This window comes from Podarcis tiliguerta (genome assembly GCF_965153285.1).
Source record: "Podarcis tiliguerta genome assembly, chromosome: 10".
NCBI lineage: Eukaryota > Metazoa > Chordata > Lepidosauria > Squamata > Lacertidae > Podarcis > Podarcis tiliguerta.
In genome coordinates this window covers 26,795,221-26,816,164 of record NC_139543.1, presented here as the reverse complement: position 1 = coordinate 26,816,164, position 20,944 = coordinate 26,795,221, and the positions used below count along the sequence as shown (strand labels likewise).

Here is a 20,944-nt window from a genome sequence, read left to right as displayed (position 1 = left end):
ATGCTAATGATTATCAGATTAAAGTGAGATTGTGCATTTTTTAATCATTATAAAGGTTCTTCAAACAAAGAAGAAGATAAAAGTTCTATTTCTATGAAGAAAAATAAGGTTTGTTCAATTACTTTTATTTTTAAAGGACTAAAAGTTACTGAATACATTTTTGTTTAAGGCGGCTTTCCCTCAAGTTTGTGCAATGACAGTACAAACTGGGGGTCTCCAGAATCTTAGGCAGAGATCTTTCCCATCACCTGCTACCTAACCTTTTAAAGTCTGTGCCGAGATAATTTGTTTGAGGTGCCTAATTACAATGAAAAAATTTTAAGGACTTTCTAAATGCAAAGTGTCTCCTCTACCTCTGAGTCCTTCCCTGCCACGCCATCCTAGTTTGTAGACCTAGCAGTGAAAATGAGTTTCAAGACCCTGTGAAATGTGTTGCATGAATATATTTCTGCCCGTGTCTCAGTGCAGTTTAGATGGCTTCTGCAGTTATATGACTAGAATATAAATCTTCTTTCAAATGTTCTTACATCTGGAACGCTTTTTTGTTTTATGAATATTGGATGCAGAGGTTACCACAGTGTTTTACATTTAAAACTTTATTTTGTAGCCCAGAAGACAAACCTGCTCAAGCAGATTTCTCAGAAATAACTTCTGTGGTAGATTTTCTTCTAATAGTAGCTTCAATGGAGAATCTCCTAATTACCAAAATGAATGGTCAGTATTGAATCTATTGTTCACAAAGACTGTTGTAATACTGTAAAATGTTAATATGACTTACTTGACTTCCTGGGAAAATGGTAGATCTAGATTAACTTTTTTTCCTCACATATAAAACCACTGTAGTAGGATCTACTGCAGCAAAAAAAGAGAATATGTAATTGAGCTCTAATCTCCCAATATTATCTTTGCATGTAAAGCATGATCATTACCATTGAGCTACGGCCCTTCTCCTAATATGCTATAAGTTGTAAAAAAATAGCTTGATGAGTTCTTGCATGTGTGCCTCAAATCTGTTGTTTTTAGAATATGAGTGGGTAACTCCTTCTCCATTGTCATGTAATGTTGCAACTTTGTATATGAGCTGAGACCCAATTCAAATATTACATCTCCCTTGAGCACTTTAGGTGACCTAAGGAAGCCAGTTGTGTCATAATGCTAAACCATTGTATTGGATTGTATATCAGACTAGGGGTTGTATGCGCCCTCTTCCTTCTCTTACGGTGTGGCATCAAGGGCAAGATAGGAGGCTTCTTATTTAAGAGTGACTGCAGTTCAGTGTGTTTGAAGCCTAAGCAGTAGTTAATCTTATCTGTGGTCATTTGAAACAAGGCAGCTTCATGAACTATGGTTAAAATGGACTTAATGAACGGGCTTGTTTTAATGGACTATAGTTAAGATTAACTGCACTTTGTCTGGGGTTTAAATACTGCAACAAGCTGCATTTTATTTAAAATGGAAACAGAAACTTCTGAAGTCTTCCTTACTGCTGTGCCAGCGCAAGAGATGGGTGGTGGCAGGCTGGAGGAAGAAAGCACATGAGCCTTCAGATAGATCAGTTTGTCCTTGTATTGTTCAACTCTGCTGCAGTTTTCTTTATCTGAATGAGACCAGTATCTGTACCTCAACCCATTCATCTGCTGCATAAGGATAATACTGACCCACCCACTTTGTGAGACTATTAAGCGTTATTGAGAATTAATATAAAGTGTACATGTATGTCAATTATCATTTTCCATTCTGGAAATAAGTGCACAGTTGTATCTTAAATCTATCTGCCACCTTGTTAAGCTGCACATCAAGGCCCTAAAATTTATTTCAAATTTATGTTCCAGTATAGAGATCAGCAAAATTGACACAATGATCGGGCATAAGAGAAGAGAGCTGGAGTTGTCATGTTCTGTACTAGCTAGTATGGCAAGGTAAAGCAACCAACTGGTTAAGAACTGTTTGTTTTTAAATGCACTTTGTCACTAGTGAAGCTACAGTCACAATATCTAAAGAACAATATCAACTGGGTTAGGATAAACTTTCAATAGTATTTGAAATTGTGTTTTTTTAAAATTTACATATGACTGCGCAAAATAAAATACTTATATTTTATATTGTGAACCGCCCTGTGATCTTCGGATGAAAGGCGGTAAACAAATTTAATTTATAATTATATTAAAATGTGCTTTGCTGTATAATAGTTTGGTTCTGTCTACAATTCTGAATCGATAGAATCTCAGTTAAGCAAAGGGTTTGTCTGGTTTCTTGCTTTGCATTCAGAATGCTTAAAACTTAGGATCATCATATTGCTCGTAATAAGAGGAATGCAGTAATAGGAGTGTTTTTGCACTTAAGTCTGGTTATATTTTTATTTTTTGATTTGTAATGTATAAACCTAACATTAATGAATATTTGGGACAATGATACTTACAGGCAAATTCATAATCCAGGTGATTAAAAAGCTAGTAATATACATACAGATTTCATTTTGGAAAGCCAAAGAATTTTCTTTTTTCCTATTCCACTTCAGACCTTTTAGAGGAGTCCAAATTATCTAAGCCCAAGAGGGATTTGGCCAAGATAGCAAACTTTAAATCCAAGAAGGGAGTCTCAATCCTTCATGTGCTTTTCATTACTATTTATCCAATGGATACAGTGTATTTCTATATGGCCTTATGTGATTCCCCACCACCCCCCGGTAGGATTCTTCCTGTAACTCTTGTTTTTATGTGGGTTACTTTTTCCAGAATACCTTCCATGGGCTGTGAAACAGAGATGACAACCTGCTGTCTGGTTTCCACTGCTGTAGTGGGAACTCTTTTTTTGAGAAGTTCTTCGCCTTTGGAAAACTTTGGTAAATTTTTTTTGTAAGTTTTATTTATAGTTCATATAAAGCAACATTTTCATTAATTCCTCCAACTATATTATGTGATTTTCCCTATTTAAATATACATGTTAAGAGTTAATTGTCACATTGGTGTGAAGCAAAACACAAAATAATTTGAAATGTCTAAAGAATGTTCAGATGTAAAGTTGGTTTTTTAACATAATATGGAAGGTGACTAAGGTAGAATGTGCAGGCCCTAATTTCTTCTCTTATTGTCTCTCTCTACCATGCCCCAGGGACGCAGGTGGCGCTGTGGGTAAAAGCCTCAGCGCCTAGGGCTTGCCGATCGAAAGGTCGGCGGTTCGAATCCCCGCAGCGGGGTGCGCTCCCGTTGTTCGGTCCCAGCGCCTGCCAACCTAGCAGTTCGAAAGCACTCCCGGGTGCAAGTAGATAAATAGGGACCTCTTACTAGCGGGAAGGTAAACGGCGTTTCCGTGTGCGGCTCTGGCTCGCCAGAGCAGCGATGTCACGCTGGCCACGTGACCCGGAAGTGTCTCTGGACAGCGCTGGCCCCCGGCCTCTTGAGTGAGATGGGCGCACAACCCTAGAGTCTGTCAAGACTGGCCCGTACGGGCAGGGGTACCTTTACCTTTACCTTTCACCATGCCCCAGGTTATAGAAATTATTTCACTGGAGGTTATAACATTTACATGCAGATAAGCTAGGGCTGAACAGATTCTAAATTAAGTCATTCTAAGCATGCCTATAAAATCTAGTGTTTTTGAGGTTATCCTGCTGAACAAATAGATACTTCCAGTTCAGAGGGACTTGAGCTATCTAGTTCTTTTCAACAGATGTATATATTTCTGTTTATTTTTCTATCTTAAACAGAATTCCTGCTTCATAAAACATTTTTCCTACTAGGAATATACAGAATACATATCTGTGCGTTGCACATATGTGCACACAGAAAGAAAGGAGAGAAGTTATTTTGAGGAATCAAGAGTTCTTTTGAGATAGTGTGTCTGTACAGTGTTCCTCAGTCTATCCCACTTTTTCCTGTTCATAGTGATTCTATGAACTAGAATAGGAATATAGGATTTAGGGATGACATCAATTCTGCACATATTTGAGCTTCATTCTATTTAAGGGTGGGGACCTGAGAGTTAATGGCTTCATAGAAGAAGCCCGTTTTATTTTAGGCTTTAAAGAATCGGGCAGAAATGGGACAATGAGCATTTGGGGTGAGGATACAAGGGCAAAAAGGGAGAATAGATTTCTAAGGGAGTAGAGCCCCCTTCACACCTGAAGCACATTAATACCAGGGGCAATGCTGCTGGCTCCAGTTCCTGCCATGCACATGTTGGCATAGGCTTAGCTGCAACGATCACATAGCAGGTGGGTCTTTGCCAATGCATGGATGTACAGGGATGGACAAACTGCAAGCTTGGAGTGATTCATGTGTGAAGATTGCTCAGATAGTGAGCAGCAGCCAAGCTAGTTTTCTTGGTGCTTTGTATATAAAGTATGCTAATTTAGAAATTTGATCTGAGTTAATTTATTTGAAAGAATAAACTATAACAGAAGACATAACAGGCAAATTGACTCTTGATGAAATGGCAGTAGCCCCAGAATAAAGAAAAAGCCTAGCCAAAGAGGCAAATACTGAATTAAATGTGGACATTTCTAAAATAAGTAATGTTTGCATTCACCTCACCTTACATTAAACATTCTTTCCTCCTCTTCCTTTAATACATACATATTAGAGTCTTCAGAAAAGGGGCATGTTGTTACATATGTCCAGGAAGGAGAAGAGAAAAAACAAACTTCTGGTGCAGCTGGCACAAGAGGAACAAGAAGGAAGGTTTCAGATACTACACCTAGAAGAAGATCTGCCCGGAATGCTAAAACTGAAACCTCGAGTCAGTCTCAGAGTTCACCAAAATCCAGCAATTCCGGATGTGAGGCCAGTGGCGATGGTAGCTCATTTATGAATGCTGCTACTGCAGAATCTGAGAAACTACCTCCAAAGCGGAAGGCTAAAAGAGGAGCTAAGCAGAAGGAACCTGTGGTTAAAAAGAAGCTCAGAAGTTCTGGACGTTATGGAAAACCATCTAGTGACCTATTAGACGATGAATCTGAGACAGAGGTAACAACAGTACTAGATCAAAGCAATCTACCCGACAGTGAAAACACTGCCACTGACCTGAGTCACAAAAATGATGTAGAAACAGAGTCTGCTAATGGCTTGGAAAATTCCAAGGACTGTGTGACATGTCAGGAAGATCCTACAGGAGATGCTGGTGAAGGGCAGGCTACTTTAGACACTGGTTCCTGTGTTCAAGATCCTCCTTTGCTCACCCTAGAGGGAGACACTGAAAAATGTGAAGTAAAGGAAGACACTGAGTTTGAAAATAATGGATGTCCTGCTGCTGAAGAAGTAGATAAAATTTATAGTGCTTCTAGAGAAGATGCCTGCAATGATACAGGAACACTTACTCATGAGCCTCAGGAATTAGGCAGTCCTGTGAATGAATTGCCAGAGAAATTGGAACCCATGGCAACAGCAGATCAGCCTTTGGACAGTCCCGGGAATGAAATCCTGGAGAAAGTCGAAAGTGTGGCAATATCAGATGATATGTTGGCTGATCCTGAAAATGAGTTGCTAGGTGCAACCGAATCTGTGGCAATAGAAGATGAGCCAGCACCTGACCCTAGAAATGAATTCCTGGGAGACCTTGAACCTTTGTCTGTAGCAGATGAGCCTGTGCCTAGTCCAAGCAATGAATTGTTTGGTGAGTCAGAATCTGTAGCAATAGTAGATGAGATGTTGGAGAGGCATGAAAAAGAAATGCCCGAAAAGACATTAGCTTCTCATTCTTCTGAGGATAAATCACTAGAAGAAATAGGATTTGAGGTCAAGGAGCCATTGGAAAATACCACAAGCACGTTACAGCAGCTTCCAGTGCCATTGGAAATGGAAGGTATGAACACTGTAGAAAAAGAAGTCTGTGTACCCATAGAGAATGAAAAAGATAATGATTTATTAATTACAGTTTCTTCAGAGAATACATTCAATCAGATTTTAGAAGAGGCTAGAGGAGATTCTAGAACCAGTTCATCACCTAAGTTGGAAGACCTTAAACATTTTAGTGAAGACAATAATGAGATAGTAGCTATGGAGTGTGACTCATTTAGCAGTGACCAGAATGAATCTCGGATAGACCAGCCACTAATGAGTGGTAGTGTAGAGCAAGAGGCAACCTCCTTTTCCCATGAAACTGAAAACTCGACAACCCTTTCTAGCTCTTCTGACAAGAAAGAAGAAGCAGAATGCTCCGCAGAACTTAAAAAAGATAAAAAGACTAGGACTAGAAGATCAAGATTTCATTCTCCATCAACAACTTGGTCACCAGCCAAAAGAGAGGGGAAAAGATCTCAGTCTCCATCTCCCAAGAGGGAGATTGTGGCTGAAAGCAGGATGTCTCGATCTCCTAAAAGGGATGTTTCCAAAGAAGGGCGAAGATCTCTATCGCAGTCTCCGAAACGAGATCCTCCAAGAGAAGAGAAGAGATCCCCATCCTGTTCTCCTAAAAGAGAAACTCTGAAGGAAGGGAAAAGATCTATGTCCCAGTCTCCAAAGAGGGATCTTACGAGAGAAGGGAAGAGGTCACCATCGTCTTCTCCAAAACGGGATTCTCTCAGGGAAGGAAGGCGATCTTCTCGGACACGAGCTAAGGAATCCTCTCCAAGGCACAAATGCCGATCTCAAAGTAGGGATAGAGATAGTGAAAAAGATGGGCAAAGAAGAGATCATGAAAGAGAGAAGAGTAGGAGGAGATGGTCACAATCACGATCAAGGTCTCGATCTAGGTCAAGATCAAGGACAAGAAGCAAAGGCCCTTCATTCCCTAGAAATGAGAGGGATGGCTATTCACCTCCCAGGTGGAAAGAACGGTGGACAAATGATAGCTGGAGAAGTCCCAGAGGAAATGACAGATATAAAAGAAATGAGCAAGAGAAGCAGACGGAGGGTATGAAAAGAGAGAGGGACAGTTCAAGCAAAGATGCCGACAAGCAATCTGACCAGTATAGGAAAGACTATCCAGACTGGGTTATGGAAAGGATAAATTCTGTTCCCGAAACAAGGAACAGAGAGAGGGACAATTTTAAAAATCAACCGTGGGATGAAAATAGGCAAAATGATTCAGGGCCTCCATGGAACAGAAGCTTTGGATCAGGTTGGAATTCAAATCGTAGCAGAGGTGGCCGTGGCAGAGGTGGCCGTGGCAGAGGTGGCTTTACGTATGGAGACCAGAGTGAAAACCGCTGGCAAACGAAGAAGCCACACTCGGGGAATGCAAATAGTTCCGGAATGGAAAGTTCAAGGTTTCCAGAGCACCAACCATACAAACGTAAGATGGAGCAAGACTTCTCTTTCGATACACCTGCTGATAGGTCTGGGTGGACTTCTGCATCCAGCTGGGCTGTGAGGAAGACTTTACCAGCAGACGTACAGAATTATTATTCCAGAAGAGGAAGAAATTCATCAAGCCCACAGTCTGCATGGACAAAGCCAGAAGAAGTAGCACCTGAGCAAGGTATTTATTTTCCCCATGTTAACGCATAAATCACTGGTTTGGGATAGAGTGGGCAGACAGTCCCTCCTTTTTTAAAAAAAAATTCTAAGAATGCTAGACAGGGATGGTTAACTTTGGCTTCTGTGCAACTGTCCCAACTTAAATAATCACAGCCTTGCTGAAATGGCGAAGCCTTCAAAATGGGGTATGTTCCACTTTCCTGTTCACCCACTACAGCACACATGCTTCTCATTTAATGTTGAATAAAACTTTGATTTTTTTGGTGCTCTTAAAGCTTCAGTACATCTATTCAAAAATCTGTGGTAAAAATTTTTAACTATTCGTGCTGGTAGTGGATAATAATGTGGCTGGAATGTATCCGCTCAGTACAGCTCTGTGGAAAAGTATTTATGTGGCGCACAAAATAATACTTTTAAGAGAACCCTTTATTGTATGTTAAGTGAATGTCTGTGAGGATTGTATTTGACATATCAGATATCCCTCCATAACTGTTTAGCAAAGTAAACAATGGATTGGATCCTAAGATCTCGAGAGTGCTATTCCACTCATTGAAAGGATGCTCCTGAAAATCAATGAGATATGATTTTTCACTGATTGACCATTGCCTGCAGCCGCCTCTGCTTTCTCTTCCTTCCCCCACTTCCTGAAAACTGCTCTAGAGGGCTAGGGAGCTTCTGGAACAGTATGCTAGGTGGCATTGGACTTAGATCCATTCAACTCCATAGTCCCATATTTTAGCCTACATTGCAGAGACAGCAAAACAAGAGCATATAAAATAACAAGACCAGACTACCATGTGTGCTCTTTTTGGGGAGACAGAGAGAGAGAAATCTGGGTTCCAGATTTAAGATGATGATATTAGATACCATGTATGGACTACATGCCCTCATTGTGCTCTGATTTTTGTAATGCTTTATGGAACTACATGTTTTCAAAATGTCTTTCTCCCGTCTGATAGATCCAAACTTCAAAGACCAAGCCAGCCAACAAGGCGAAAGTTCTCAACTACCCATAAACGTGCTGCAGCCACAGATGAATGTAATGACACCCGTAAATACGCAACATCAGCAGATGAATATCTTCCCATATCCAATGAGCGTCCCTGGTCCTATTGTGAACATTCAGCACAATCCATTTAGCCTTCCTCCACCGGTGCCCATGCATCTTCATACAGGAGTGCCTCTCGTGCAGGTAGCAGCTTCAGCCAATGTGTCTCAGGGACCACCTCCACCACCACCACCTCCACCACCATCCCAGCAAGTTAACTATGTTGCTTCCCAACTGGATGGAAAGCCGTTGCAGGTATATCCTTTGGTTGTAAAAAAATAAATAAATGTAGTTTTAAAACTGACTTTTGGAATAGGGTTCAGTTCTTGTTTTATGTAAATATTATGCATTTGGCTGGAAGTTTTCCTTAAACAATTTAATGCTGCAATTAGATTGACTCGGAAGTCCATTGGGCAGGGGGGGGAAATTGGCTTGAATCGTTCTTTAGGAAGTCCATGGAAGGAAAATAACCTGCCCCCTCTTTCACCCTGTACACCATCCACAATTGTTCAGGATGGCCCTCACCTTAAGCCATAAAATATCCCCAGTTAACACTTATCCTTTGTTAGTTAACATTTCTCTTCCGTCATTCTAATGGGGAAAGCATTGCTTTACACATTATTTATACAAAAGGAAGACGAGCTTCAGTTTTTGGCCCTGTTCATGCATACTGTTGTGTGGCTGTCATGCCATGTGATATGCATCTGCAGCGGGATAGGGTGATGGTTTATGAGTTTCCACATGAGCAAGAACTACTCCCAGGTTAGGTGCCTGCCCTGCTGTGGAAACAGAACACCTTGGTAATCTGCCCAACCCACCTGGTTGCTGGTTACAGACATCGCTGCTTCAGAGCAGAGTCCCCAGCAGTGTGGATACAGTGACTTTGCAACAATGATAATGTATGAATTTGGCCTAGTTCATATTATTTTTAAAAAGCTTATATGTAGTCTGGTGAATTTGTTTTCCCATTGTGAAAAAATTCATTGGCAGTAAATTCATATGCAGATGGTTTGAGGAGTGCGGGGAGGACAGCAACAGAAATTGTTCACAACAGACTAAAATCCGGGTGCAGGATAAAAGCCAATCCCATATGTGTGCGTTCACTCAAGTCCTGTTCCAAGAAATACATTTTTGTTTGTGTCTTTGTATGGAAGTGATAATCTTCATTGTTAAATTCATTTACATCTCATTTGATATACCCTACTTATAAAAAGGAACATGAGAATATTGGTCATTCTTTGTGGGGTGATCAATTTGTCATTACTTTGAAGAGGTCTGCTTTAAGCTAATATTCCTCGCTTGGGTGGGGTGTCTTTCGCATCACAATCAGAATGTTAATCGGGTTCAATTCCAGAAAGCTTAATCAAATTGAAACAAAACCAACACTGAAACAATGTCTTAATGAAGAGGGAATTGCGGGGTCGGGGTGAAGAGGGACCTCATTGGGAAGCCCTGACTCAGAGAACACAGAAGAGTTGCCCAGCCTGCACTCCACATCTAAACCTGTTGAAATTCTCCATATCCTTGTGAGACTAGGGTGGGTTAGACTTCCTTCCACAACTGAAGAAAACATTCATGTGAAGTCCAGTGTTTGTTCTTCTTTCATGGTGGATGAATAGTCTGCCTTTGGATGATATGAAGCAGGAGAATGGGGAACCCATATCCCTCAAGATGATGGATGCATCAACCCCAGCTAGCAAGGCCAATGGTCAGGGAAGATGGGAGTTGTAGTCCAGGAACACAGATTAGCCATTCCTGACTATAAAGCAATATGCTTGGGAGGGGAGCTTTCTTCAAGATCTTGCTCGGTTGCCAAATCTCCGTTGAATGACAAGTACCTATTCAGGCCTCTGCATTTGCTCAACAGATAGCACCTTGTGAAATGTTTGCTGCTGTAATTGGCTACTTTTGGAATCTGCTCCCCCTGCTTCTGTCCTGGACGCTTTCTCGTTCTTCCATCGCCATTCCCCAAGCATGGTATCTGAAGTGAACCAGAGCAGGATTGCAAATTACTGCTACTGAAGGAAGCAGACTCAAGTGCTTACACTTCTTGTGCACTGCTTGTTTCATATAATAATTGGGCAGTGCTCGTATCTTTTATCACAACTGCCTGATCCAAGTGCAAAGCCAGAATGAAGTGCTTCCATCTATTACTGGTTGGAAGGAAAGTTTGCATTCCTAGGTTTATGGCCGCCTAGTCTTCTGTGGATTGCTGTGGTGGTTTCATGGGCCCTCCACCCAGCTGTCAGTAGATCACTGAGAGGCTGCCTTCTCACTGGTTCCTTCTGTCTTTACACCTGTCCTGAGTGGTGAGCTTTGGCTTCTATCCTAGCTGGCAAATGTATACGTTTCCTTCTTACATGATGCAGAGGAGTTCAGTCTCTCTATCTGCCATGAGCTCTGCAGACTGTTGTTTTCCCCCCTTTCCAGTCTGCAGAAAAACCCCTTTGCCTGCATTTTCACGCAAATTGCCATGTTACTAAGACTATTGGGTTTCAGAGAGAGGGGAAATGGTCAGTGTCACAAATAGGATGGATTCTGTAGTTAAGGCTAACTTCAGCTGAGCTGAAAGATCTCTTTCCACCTATTAACTCTCAGAAATGTTAGAAACACCCAAGAACTAAAGGTTCAGGGCAGGAGCGTTGGATGCAACTAGTTAACATATTAACTTCTGATAACTTTTTAAAACAGGCTATTCCTAGTACTTCCCATGTTGCCAACAACATGAGTACAACCCTCTTGCCTGCTCCAACAGCAGCTGCTCTGGGAAGTGTGGAAACGGTTCAGGGACCAAGTTCTGGTAATGCAACATCGTCAAGTAACATCAAATCCTCTAATGCCGCTGTAAAATTGGCTGAAAGCAAAGTAAGTGTAACGGTGGAAGCCAGCGCAGATAGCTCGAAGAAAGACCAGGCAAGTTCAAAGCCAAGAGCAATGTGCATAATTCTGCAATGCTAAAATTGGAGAGAAATAATTATTTACCCTAAGGAAATGGAGAGGATGTCATATTTCACCTTCCATTTATATCATCTTTTTAGCTTCCTAAGAAATCGTAAGGTTTCTTCTGGGGGGGAAATTATAGACTGACCTTGCAAATAAATTCATTCCACCTCATTAGAGATGTCAAATATTTGGAAATGTTGAAGCTGTGGGAAAACTTAGCAATTTGAGGGGGGGTGTGCAAAGGGTGGAAGGAGTACAATATATACAATAGTATATATTGTATACTATTGTATACTACAGTAAATAACCTGAACTTATTTACTGTTTTAACAACATAAAACAATTTTTTTTGAAACTTGAAATATAAAACTGTCTTATTTGGTTCTAGATTCAGATAGGTAGCTGTGTTGGTTTGACGCAGTAGAAATTTTATTTACACACACACACACACACACACACACACACACATATATATATATTTGTCCAGTAGCACCTTAGAGACCAACTAAGTTTGTTCTTGGTATGAGCTTTCGTGTTCATGCATACTTCTTCAGATACTATATACAGATACTGAAGAAGTATGCATGCACACAAAAGCTCATACGAAGGACAAACTTAGTTGGTCTCTAAGGTGCTACTGGACTATATATATCTCATTTGGCATATCTATGAAATTTAAAACTATAAACACCTCAGTTTTGTACAAACACAACTGCAAACATACCCAGTTGTAGTCCACTTTCTTCTGTGGGTCTTGATTAAAGTTCTCTTCTCACCCAGATTATTTCTGTGAGGCTTTTGCTTCTGACCTTTGTATTCCGCATCAAGGCAGGGCAGCAACTTGCTTGTTTTTCAGTTGGTAGCAATTAAAGTAGACTGTTTCAGGAGAGAGGTGAAAAGATTGACCACAAAGGAGGCACCAGATCAAAAGGACAGGTGAATCTGGATGCTTCCGGTATCTCCATTCTAGACCATAGGTGACCCAGAAGAAGGCAAGCAACAATTCACAAGCAACAGGGTCTTGAATACTCCTCTCAGGAAGGTGGTAGCACCCTATAGGTGCAGAAATGCCTCTTGGGTTTGATCGTTGTAGACTTTCTCAAGTAAAAAAATAAAATCTTTGAACAATATTTAAAGCTTTTTCAGAGCCCCCCCATAGCGAAAAGTTTTCCATTGTGTTTTCTTTTTCCTGGCCTTCTATACTTCCCAATCCATACAAGCGCTAGTTATTTTTTGATTAAAAGAGGAACAAAAGATCCAAATGTTGTGAAAGGTTCCTTGCCTGGTTGCTTAAAGGCAGCTGTTATTTGGTGGCTGTTTACAAGCCTTGTAGACTGCTAGCAATGCTTTATTGAACTCGCCTATCTAATAATCCTTAGATGAATAAAACTAGAGGTTGCAATGGTATGTTTGCATTGGTACACATCTTAAAAGCAAAAGTAGCCATGTTGGTCCATTAAAAAATAAAGAAACCCTAAAATCCTTAGTTGAGCAATAGTTTTGGGGACCAACGAAAGTATCACAAAATTGGGGCAAGCTTTCCCGTTCTCCAGAACTGTTCTTCATCTTACATGGTTATTTCAAAAATGCTGGTTTGTGTGCCTTTTTCCTAAGTGTAACACTATCCTAATTTTTCTAGAAACTGCAAATTCAAGAAAGAGCTGCGCAAGAAGTGAAGCTGGCTATTAAGCCTTTCTATCAAAATAAAGATATTACTAAAGAAGAATATAAAGAAATTGTGAGAAAAGCTGTAGATAAAGTAAGTGATACACTATTATTATCAGACAGCATTTAGCAGTCTGCATTCTTCTAACCTTGAAACCTGTTGAACAGAGGAGGCAAAGAGGTGAGGCTAAGTGACAGGCTTATTGCTCTGGAGAATAGTTCACACAGGGGTTTGTTAATGGAGGTGAAATAAGTAGTTATAATTTAAGCTAGTCTTGTCGTACAATTCTTAGTGAACATTATAATGGGCTATGGAGAGAGTGCGGACTTAATATTCTATTCAGCTTGTAGTGTCTCCCCCCCCCCCGCCCCAACTGAAACTTTTATCGCCAGCCTGCTTTTAGAACATAAAAAATTGTTCTTGCTTAACTGATGGCCATTAACTGATGGTGGAGTTGGGGATATTTTCTTACCCCTGGGAAACTAGAAAGGCATGATGAAGCTTACTCCCCACCAGATACGCCTTACAAGGGTAGTTTATTGAGATCGTATGTCCCAATAATTATTTACTTTTGGTGTGATATTAAGTGGTATGGTTGGTGCCGGTTAACTTAATGGTTGTGTGTTCTATTTTCATGTAGGTCTGTCATAGCAAGAGTGGGGAAGTTAATTCTGCAAAAGTGGCTAATTTGGTAAAAGCTTATGTGGACAAATACAAACATTCGCGGAAGAAGAATCCAGACGAGGCAGTTTTTGCGGAAAGGAAATGAGCGCAGGCTGGAATATGCCATCGAGATGTCTGCAAAGTGCAATTTTGACATGGACTATTAACTAAAAATAGTGGGTTGAAATATGATTTTGATAAAATTATTTTTCGATATAGTGTATAATGTTTTGTTATAAATAAATATAGATCAATGCTGCAACTTCTTTATCCTTTTTGGAAAGGATATGTAAAGAGAAACTAAAAGGAATAAAGGAGAGTGCCCCTCTTATTAGTAATATACAATTGTGTTGAATGCCACATGTACAGCATTTTGGTTCGAACAGTAGTGTATAAACACAGGTGTTTGTCAAAATACAGTGACTTGGACAGATATGTACAATATATGTAAATCAGTCAGGGGAAAAATTCAAGGCAGATTTTTCTTTAATCCTCCTGCCAATGCCCCCCCCCCCCCTTTTCAATTCCAATTAAATAAAGTGTTTTGCCTCGATTTACAGGCTCAAAATGTGTGTTTAAAAAGCACACTCTTTGTGAATGGAACAACTCACAAAAAAATCTACAGAAGTAAAATTTGTTGCCCAGACATTTGGGCATCATTTTCCTATTGTAACACCAAATAAAGGCTATGCTGCTTGTTGTTTTGTGGCTTTTTAGTTCTTGTTTTGAGTTGATAGATGAAATAAAAGTTCTAAAAGGCATGGTGCAGGTAACCAAAACCACTTCTTCATCCTCAAACTAGTTTTGGGAAATGACCTTTGAGTCGTCCTGTGAGTTTAAAAGATATTCTGTGCTTGATTTTTGTATATGGGCCCTAATTGCCTAACTTCAGTTTTGTCTTTTTATCTCCCATCACCTTGAGGAAAAATGTTCTGCTTGCTATTAGAGGTGGATTATGTAACCAATAGCCTTAGTCAACACTACCTGTGGTATACCACTGTCAGTTTTGGTCTACTGTAAGCAGCTGCTTGTAGTAGGCATGAGAAGTAAAAGCCAAATATAACAAAAATTGTGTCATGACAAAGGCTGCATAAGTTTGCCATGCTCTTTCCATTCTGACCTCTCACTAGTATAATGCATGAGGCCTAGTCTTTTATTTGAGTTGATCTTTAAAGTGTTACACGATGCATGGTGGTGAAGGTAGTGCAATTGCTAGATAGGGCATTAGTAAGCATAATGCACTTCTACCTGAAATGGCTTGGTTGGACTTGGCATTGATTTTTCCAAAGTGTAGAGAAGTTACCACTAGCTCCTTCAACAGAAATGAAGAGTTAAGGAAACTAAAGGGGCCTTGGTTTAATAATGCTTTGAAGCAAAGTGCTATTACAGTGCAGTTAATCCTCCCAGGGTTTCATGGTAGCGGCTGTGGTGTGTACCACATGTGGCACACAGCTGATGATTCAAACCATTTAGCCATGTGTTCCTGAGAGCCTTCCCACTGGTGGCAAACTAAGGAAAACCAAGGGCTGAGTGTGAAAGGAGTATAGAGCACAGCTGTGTAAAGAGTTAGTTCACTTTATTTTTCAGACAAGGACTTGTTTGCCTGTATTTTGTGTGTAACTAAAGATAATATTTATCTTGTGGAATCTTTTTAGTGTGAATATTTCCCCTTCCTTTTTTAAAAAAAACAGTCAAACACTATGCTGTAGAGTTTGTGTTAGACTAGTAGATATTCCAATGATTTCAGCCCAGACTGGCTAGCACTTTTTTGAGGAGACAAAAACATCTCCTGTAGCAAATTGTACCCTACCATTTATGTAATCACACCATATGTATTTATGCTTACTACATTCTCTCAATTATTGAAGATGGGGTGGGAGTGCATATCTCTCTGCTGTATACCGGCCTGGTGCAGATGTAACGTTGCCTGATATTGGTTGAGCTCCACTTTCGCTTCTCTCCACCTCTTTCCCCCTTCAGACTTGAAGGCTTCCCATTTTGCAGTGCTAATGAGGTTCCATTTGGTATGCACCAAATACATTGCTAAATGTGATTTGCTTCCAACCAGAGATTTGAAACCTCCTTCTAACCATGGCTAACTAACTTGGTGCAGATATAACAATAGCCAGTTAGTGCTGGAAAGGAGAAGGAGGGGTAGGAAGGGGGGGAAGTCTGAGCCTGAGGCATTGCCAGCTTTAACAGTGGTAGAGAGACTGCACGACGTTATCTGCACTGAGCCATATCGTTCCCTCAGGAACTGTTTTTCTTAAGAGTAGCTTCATGGCATGAAGGTTTGATATGCCTTCCACATACTTAGGGAATTTGTTTAATATTTCTGTTCTAATCTGCAGCACAACAGAGGCAGAGTTACGGCGAACCGTGTATTTACTGTTATTTCCAGTCCCAGTGAAGAATATTGACTAGTATGTGTTCAGCCTCCATCTGTGTCAGGGCTGATGAACCTGTGGCCCTTCACAGATCGTTGGACTACAAGTCCCATTGCCCCTTACCATTGGCCATGCTGCCTGGGCCTAACGGGAGTTGTCGACCAATATCTGGAGAGTCACAAGTTCCCCTGCCCTGGTTTACACAAATATTTTAAAACGGCATCTCAAGATATGCAGGCCTTTAAATGATGTATTCAAAAATGCCAAGCATCACCTATGTAGGTATTCTGATCCCACAAGATCAGAATGGGATTGGACTAGATGGGGTCCCTCCCAGCCCAACAATTATGTGATTCTCAGAGAGTACTCATCAGTTGGATTAGGCATTGTAAGTGCAGGTGGGTGTTGTGTGGCTTCAGAGTGTATCCCGTGGCTGGATGAGCAACTGGAACCATAGATCGTTGTCTTAGTGCTCTAAGCTTTTATGGTGCCAGTCACTTGGTTGACTGCAGGCAAACTGACTGCATCTGGCCTCGCCCGCCCACCAGTGACTGGTGTGTCAATGCTGAAATGATGTGCTACTTACCCACTGGTGTGAAGCGCATGCATAACTGGAATGGGCCTGCCGATTCTGTTGCTCTGGGAAAATCAGCCGGGCTTGCTTTCATCTGAAGACACTTGAGAAAACATGTGCTCTTGGATACACGGGCATTTCTTTGTTACATTAAGGCTGCAATCCTACACACACTTACAGGGGAGTAAGGCCCATTGAACTAATTCAGAAAGAGCTTGAGTGGAGATGCGTAGGGTCAGCCTTCAAGAGAGAGTTCTATAGGCCTGTAGCTGCTGACTGATATCTTGTTACTCTCTTGGTGTTGTTGTTTCTCAAGAGTTTTAATAATGCAGAAGCAAACCCAATGGACTGAAATTACTGTGAGAAAATTGATAAGATTAGAACATCATGAAATTGTATTAAGGGGGAGCGGCAGGTGCACTGAGCACTCCATCCAGTCTTTCCGTGTGCATGTGGCTTAAATATGTCTTTTTCTTTTTCTTTTTTTACAAAAATGCAAAAATAAAAAAAACAAATCAGGAGCACAGTGGCTGATTTAAGTCCAGGCTGTGTGATGTCTGTAGCATAAGGCTGGAATAAAAGTCTACTGAAACAATATTCTAAAGAGTTTTATGTAGTTCAGAATATTTTCTAATAAATTCTTTTGACTAAGTGGAAGGAGTCTGGCTCTTTTTAACCTGTGCTGGTATTTCCCAGTTATTTCCCAACACTTTCCTGGTACTGTATTAATGTCAAGCTGACCATTTGGTAGTCATCTTTTCCCTGCTTTTCGAATATGCAGACAATGTTGGACTGCCTCCAGTCTGCATGGTCAAATATAGACAGAGGCTCTGATACTACACCTGCAAACTTAGGGGCAGCTCCTCATGCCCTGGAGATTTGAGTTCATTTAAGGTAGTTAGGTGTTCCCTTACTACCTCTTTTCCTATCTTGGGCTGGAGCTGCCTCCTTAGATCATTTATTCTGTTATGACCAGGTTGGGCATTACTTTTCTTTTGGGTGAAGACAGAGGCAAAGTAGGTGTTGAGCAATTTTATACTGTTCCTTTGTAATTTCCCCTTCCATTTATTGCACATGCCCTTAAATCTCAGCTCATCTGTAAGCTTTTTATGCAGCTACTGTACACTGGTTTCTATATATGCCTCCCACTTTTCTTTCTTGTTGGAATTGTCTGCATTTGTGCCTTCAGTATTTCACCTTTAAGATTAAACTCCCATCCATCTTGGACTCCCTTCTCTTTTGAGTGTTTCTGATCACAGGATCTCCATGGGTTCTCACCCAGTGGATCCTTAAGCTTTTTTCTAATCAGTCCTCTTCAAGTCCAGAGTACATGGTAATCAGGCTGGGAGATCCTCTGTAACATAGCTGCTAAAAAGTCTCAGTCTGTTGGCTTCTCTAACTGAAAGTGCTTAAACCTGAGCAGCAATTAATAGGTGTATGGAGAGAATTTTTTTATTGCTTCTGTTGTTTCCCAATTCAACCTGTTTCCTAACATATGTTCACACAGGTCCTTATGCTGCCTTCTGTGGAAAAGTTATTTCAGCTTCTACAACTTGTATGTTGTATAGCCTCATATAATGCTGGCTTTCAGCTGCTAAGCATATACACACACACAAACACGTTGAATGAGCTTTAAAAAAATGGTGTGGAAATTGTCTAATCTTTTTAAATATCCTAAGAATAATTAAGTATACGCAGCAATAAAAGGCTTTAGATATACTTTTGCCTTCTCCTCACAACTTTCTTCACTGGGTTATAGCATAACAGTTTACATTACACTTTGAAGTAAAATATATTTTATTAAGTACCCTTCTGAAGATTCAGGAATTTAGTTGCTGAGGTGTGACTTCAGACAGAAATAATACTCTATAAAGTTCCGCCTGCCATATACAATCTTCGCAAAGTAAGACAAGTGTCTAAAATGTATTATTCAGTAAGAGTAAAATACAAGTGGGAACTTGGAGGAAATGGAACATATTTTAAGCATTGATTGGGCTGATACAAACTGCTCTTTGCGATATAAGTTTGTGTACAATACACTGTTCTCTGTATTTGAAAATAATAATGCCACGTCCAGGTTCCACTTTTAAATTCACTTCAACAGATATAAAAGAAAAATAACATATTCTTTAGAACAGAGGTTTGCAAACTGACTGTGAATTCATGGTTGAACACAGGAGATGACACACCTTATCACGCTGAATTGTTTTTAAATTGCATTTTTAGTGCTTTTGTTTCTTGTATTTTCTTGTATTCCAATTTGAATTCTATGGAATTACAATGGCTACGGCAGCCAGAGAAATCATTAAGTCCCCCCCCCCCCCGGGCAATTTTCAAGTGGTTCATGAGGGAGAAAGCTCAGGGGCCACTCCTTTAGGAAATAGAATTAAAAGGGTGCTCACCAATAAAAGATTACTGGGTGGGGGGCAAGTTATTGGATGTTCTGCTAAAAGGACAGTGTGCCTTACATTGTGACAACACATCACAACTTTGGTCTACCTGAAGGTTAGCTGAGCAATACTGGCACACAGGAATTGAACTGCCTGCATCAGGAATGATAGTGTTTTAGGACTCGAAAGTGCTGTACTGCAGAGGCAAAGGTAAATACCAACTTTGAGTTGAGGCTACAGGGAAAGCTGCTTAACTCAGCCTCATGCAGAGTCCACTGGCAGAGTTCACAATCGTTTCCCTCCTCAACTCCTAAGATTTCCCATGCATCTTCCACTTACGTCTCACAGCAAACAAGTACAATTTTTATGGTGGGGCGGTGGAGGGAAGGTGGTGAGGTTTGTCACAAGACCTCTCACCCAACTGTGGGGCTACCTTTGACGGTGACCTGGAAACTGCAATTAATCCAGAATGCGGCAGCTAGACTGGTGACTGGGAGTGGCCGCCGGGACCACATAACACCGGTTCTGAAAGATCTGCATTGGCTCCCAGTACGTTTCCGAGCACAATTCAAAGTGTTGGTGCTGACCTTTAAAGCCCTAAACGGCCTTGGTCCTGTATACCTGAAGGAGCGTCTCCACCCCCATCGTTCAGCCCGGACACTGAGATCCAGCGCCGAGGGCCTTCTGGTGGTTCCCTCATTGCGAGAAGTAAGGTTACAGGGAACCAGGCAGAGGGCCTTCTTGGTAGTGGCGCCTGCCCTGTGGAACACCCTCCCAGCAGATGTCAAGGCAATAAACAACTATCTTACTTTTAAAAGACAACTGAAGGCAGCCCTCTTTAGGGAAGTTTTTAATGTCTAATGCTGTATTGTTTTTAATATTCAGTTGGAAGCTGCCCAGAGTGGCTGGGGAAACCCAGCCAGATGGGCAGGGTATAAATAATAAATTATTATTATTGTTATTATTATATAGCTGCACAACCTGCATTTGCCAGTATGTGACTGAATCTTACATGGAAACAGTTGACGGTCTGGAAGCGCCCTAAAAAGGAGGCAAATGCAGCGTGGAGTTTCGATGAACAACAACTTCGTGTGGAAGCTGCATGCATGAGGAGCCATGATCCTGCAATGAACACTCACAGGGAAGCACTCCAATTGCTGAGGGACTGACGTAGCAGCAGAAAAGCCCCTTTAAAAAGTCATATAAATAAGGGAGAGCAAAATTAGAGAAGGAACACGGATCAAAACATCACACAAGAGTGGGAAGGAAATAAGGTACTGGCAGTTAGAAAACTCCGGATAATAGTGTTGGAAGCTCGGATAGCAGCAGTCCTTGAAAGTTGGGAAATAAACAGTAGGAACTACAGTTGAAAGATACAAAAGTGCAAAAATAGAGAATCTGTGAAGGGAAAATGCAGTTGACAAGCTGCAGTACTTAGCGATTTAGAAGAGACAGAATAAATTGTGATTTAGAAAAAAATAGAATTTGTGAGGAAAGCAGGGGGAAGAACTTGATAGAGTTTTTAAAAGGTGTTTGGTTATATGTGCACACATATAAACACTCACATCTCTAACTCAATGCAATGAGAGTGAGCCAGTGGGTTACTGTTAAATTTAAGTTTAACAGCAACTGCCCCCCACTCCTATGTCCCTAGGCAAATAGGCTTCTCCTTAAGACCTTAGAACAGGCCTGAAATAGGTCTCCAAATATGGTTTCATGTGCACAGAAACCTCATTGCAGTCAGAAACACTTTACTAGATCTCTTAGGTGTTACCAATAATGGTTGTTACCTCATGAGGGGGACAATGGGGATTGTTGCCCTCAGACTTGTGGAGAGTGAATTTGGGTTGTGAGGATG

The 20,944-nt window shown here is 40.8% G+C and overlaps 1 protein-coding gene and 1 long non-coding RNA gene across 5 annotated transcripts in view; one reads left to right on the top strand and one right to left on the bottom strand.

Moving 5' to 3' along the window:
• The window catches only part of SCAF11 (SR-related CTD associated factor 11), a 31,408-nt gene extending 14,061 nt beyond the window's left edge, over window positions 1-17,347 (top strand). For 2 of the 4 annotated variants that reach the window (XM_083399326.1, XM_083399327.1), the window contains exons 7-15: window positions 56-108; window positions 608-714; window positions 1,833-1,919; window positions 2,736-2,842; window positions 4,582-7,416; window positions 8,375-8,718; window positions 11,155-11,376; window positions 13,046-13,165; window positions 13,713-17,347. In XM_083399326.1, the coding sequence (XP_083255452.1) occupies window positions 56-108; window positions 608-714; window positions 1,833-1,919; window positions 2,736-2,842; window positions 4,582-7,416; window positions 8,375-8,718; window positions 11,155-11,376; window positions 13,046-13,165; window positions 13,713-13,841 (4,004 nt within the window). In that variant the 3' untranslated portion in view covers window positions 13,842-17,347. The remainder of the gene's footprint in view (window positions 1-55; window positions 109-607; window positions 715-1,832; window positions 1,920-2,735; window positions 2,843-4,581; window positions 7,417-8,374; window positions 8,719-11,154; window positions 11,377-13,045; window positions 13,166-13,712) is intronic. The other 2 variants (XM_083399328.1, XM_083399329.1) reach the window with 2 other exon arrangements.
• On the bottom strand, window positions 8,725-19,509 carry LOC310658256. The gene is made up of 3 exons (XR_014502138.1): window positions 13,545-19,509; window positions 12,131-13,415; window positions 8,725-10,444 (listed from the first exon to the last, which is right to left on the bottom strand). It is a non-coding gene; the product is annotated as an uncharacterized lncRNA (long non-coding RNA).
• Window positions 19,510-20,944: the final 1,435 nt, after the last annotated feature.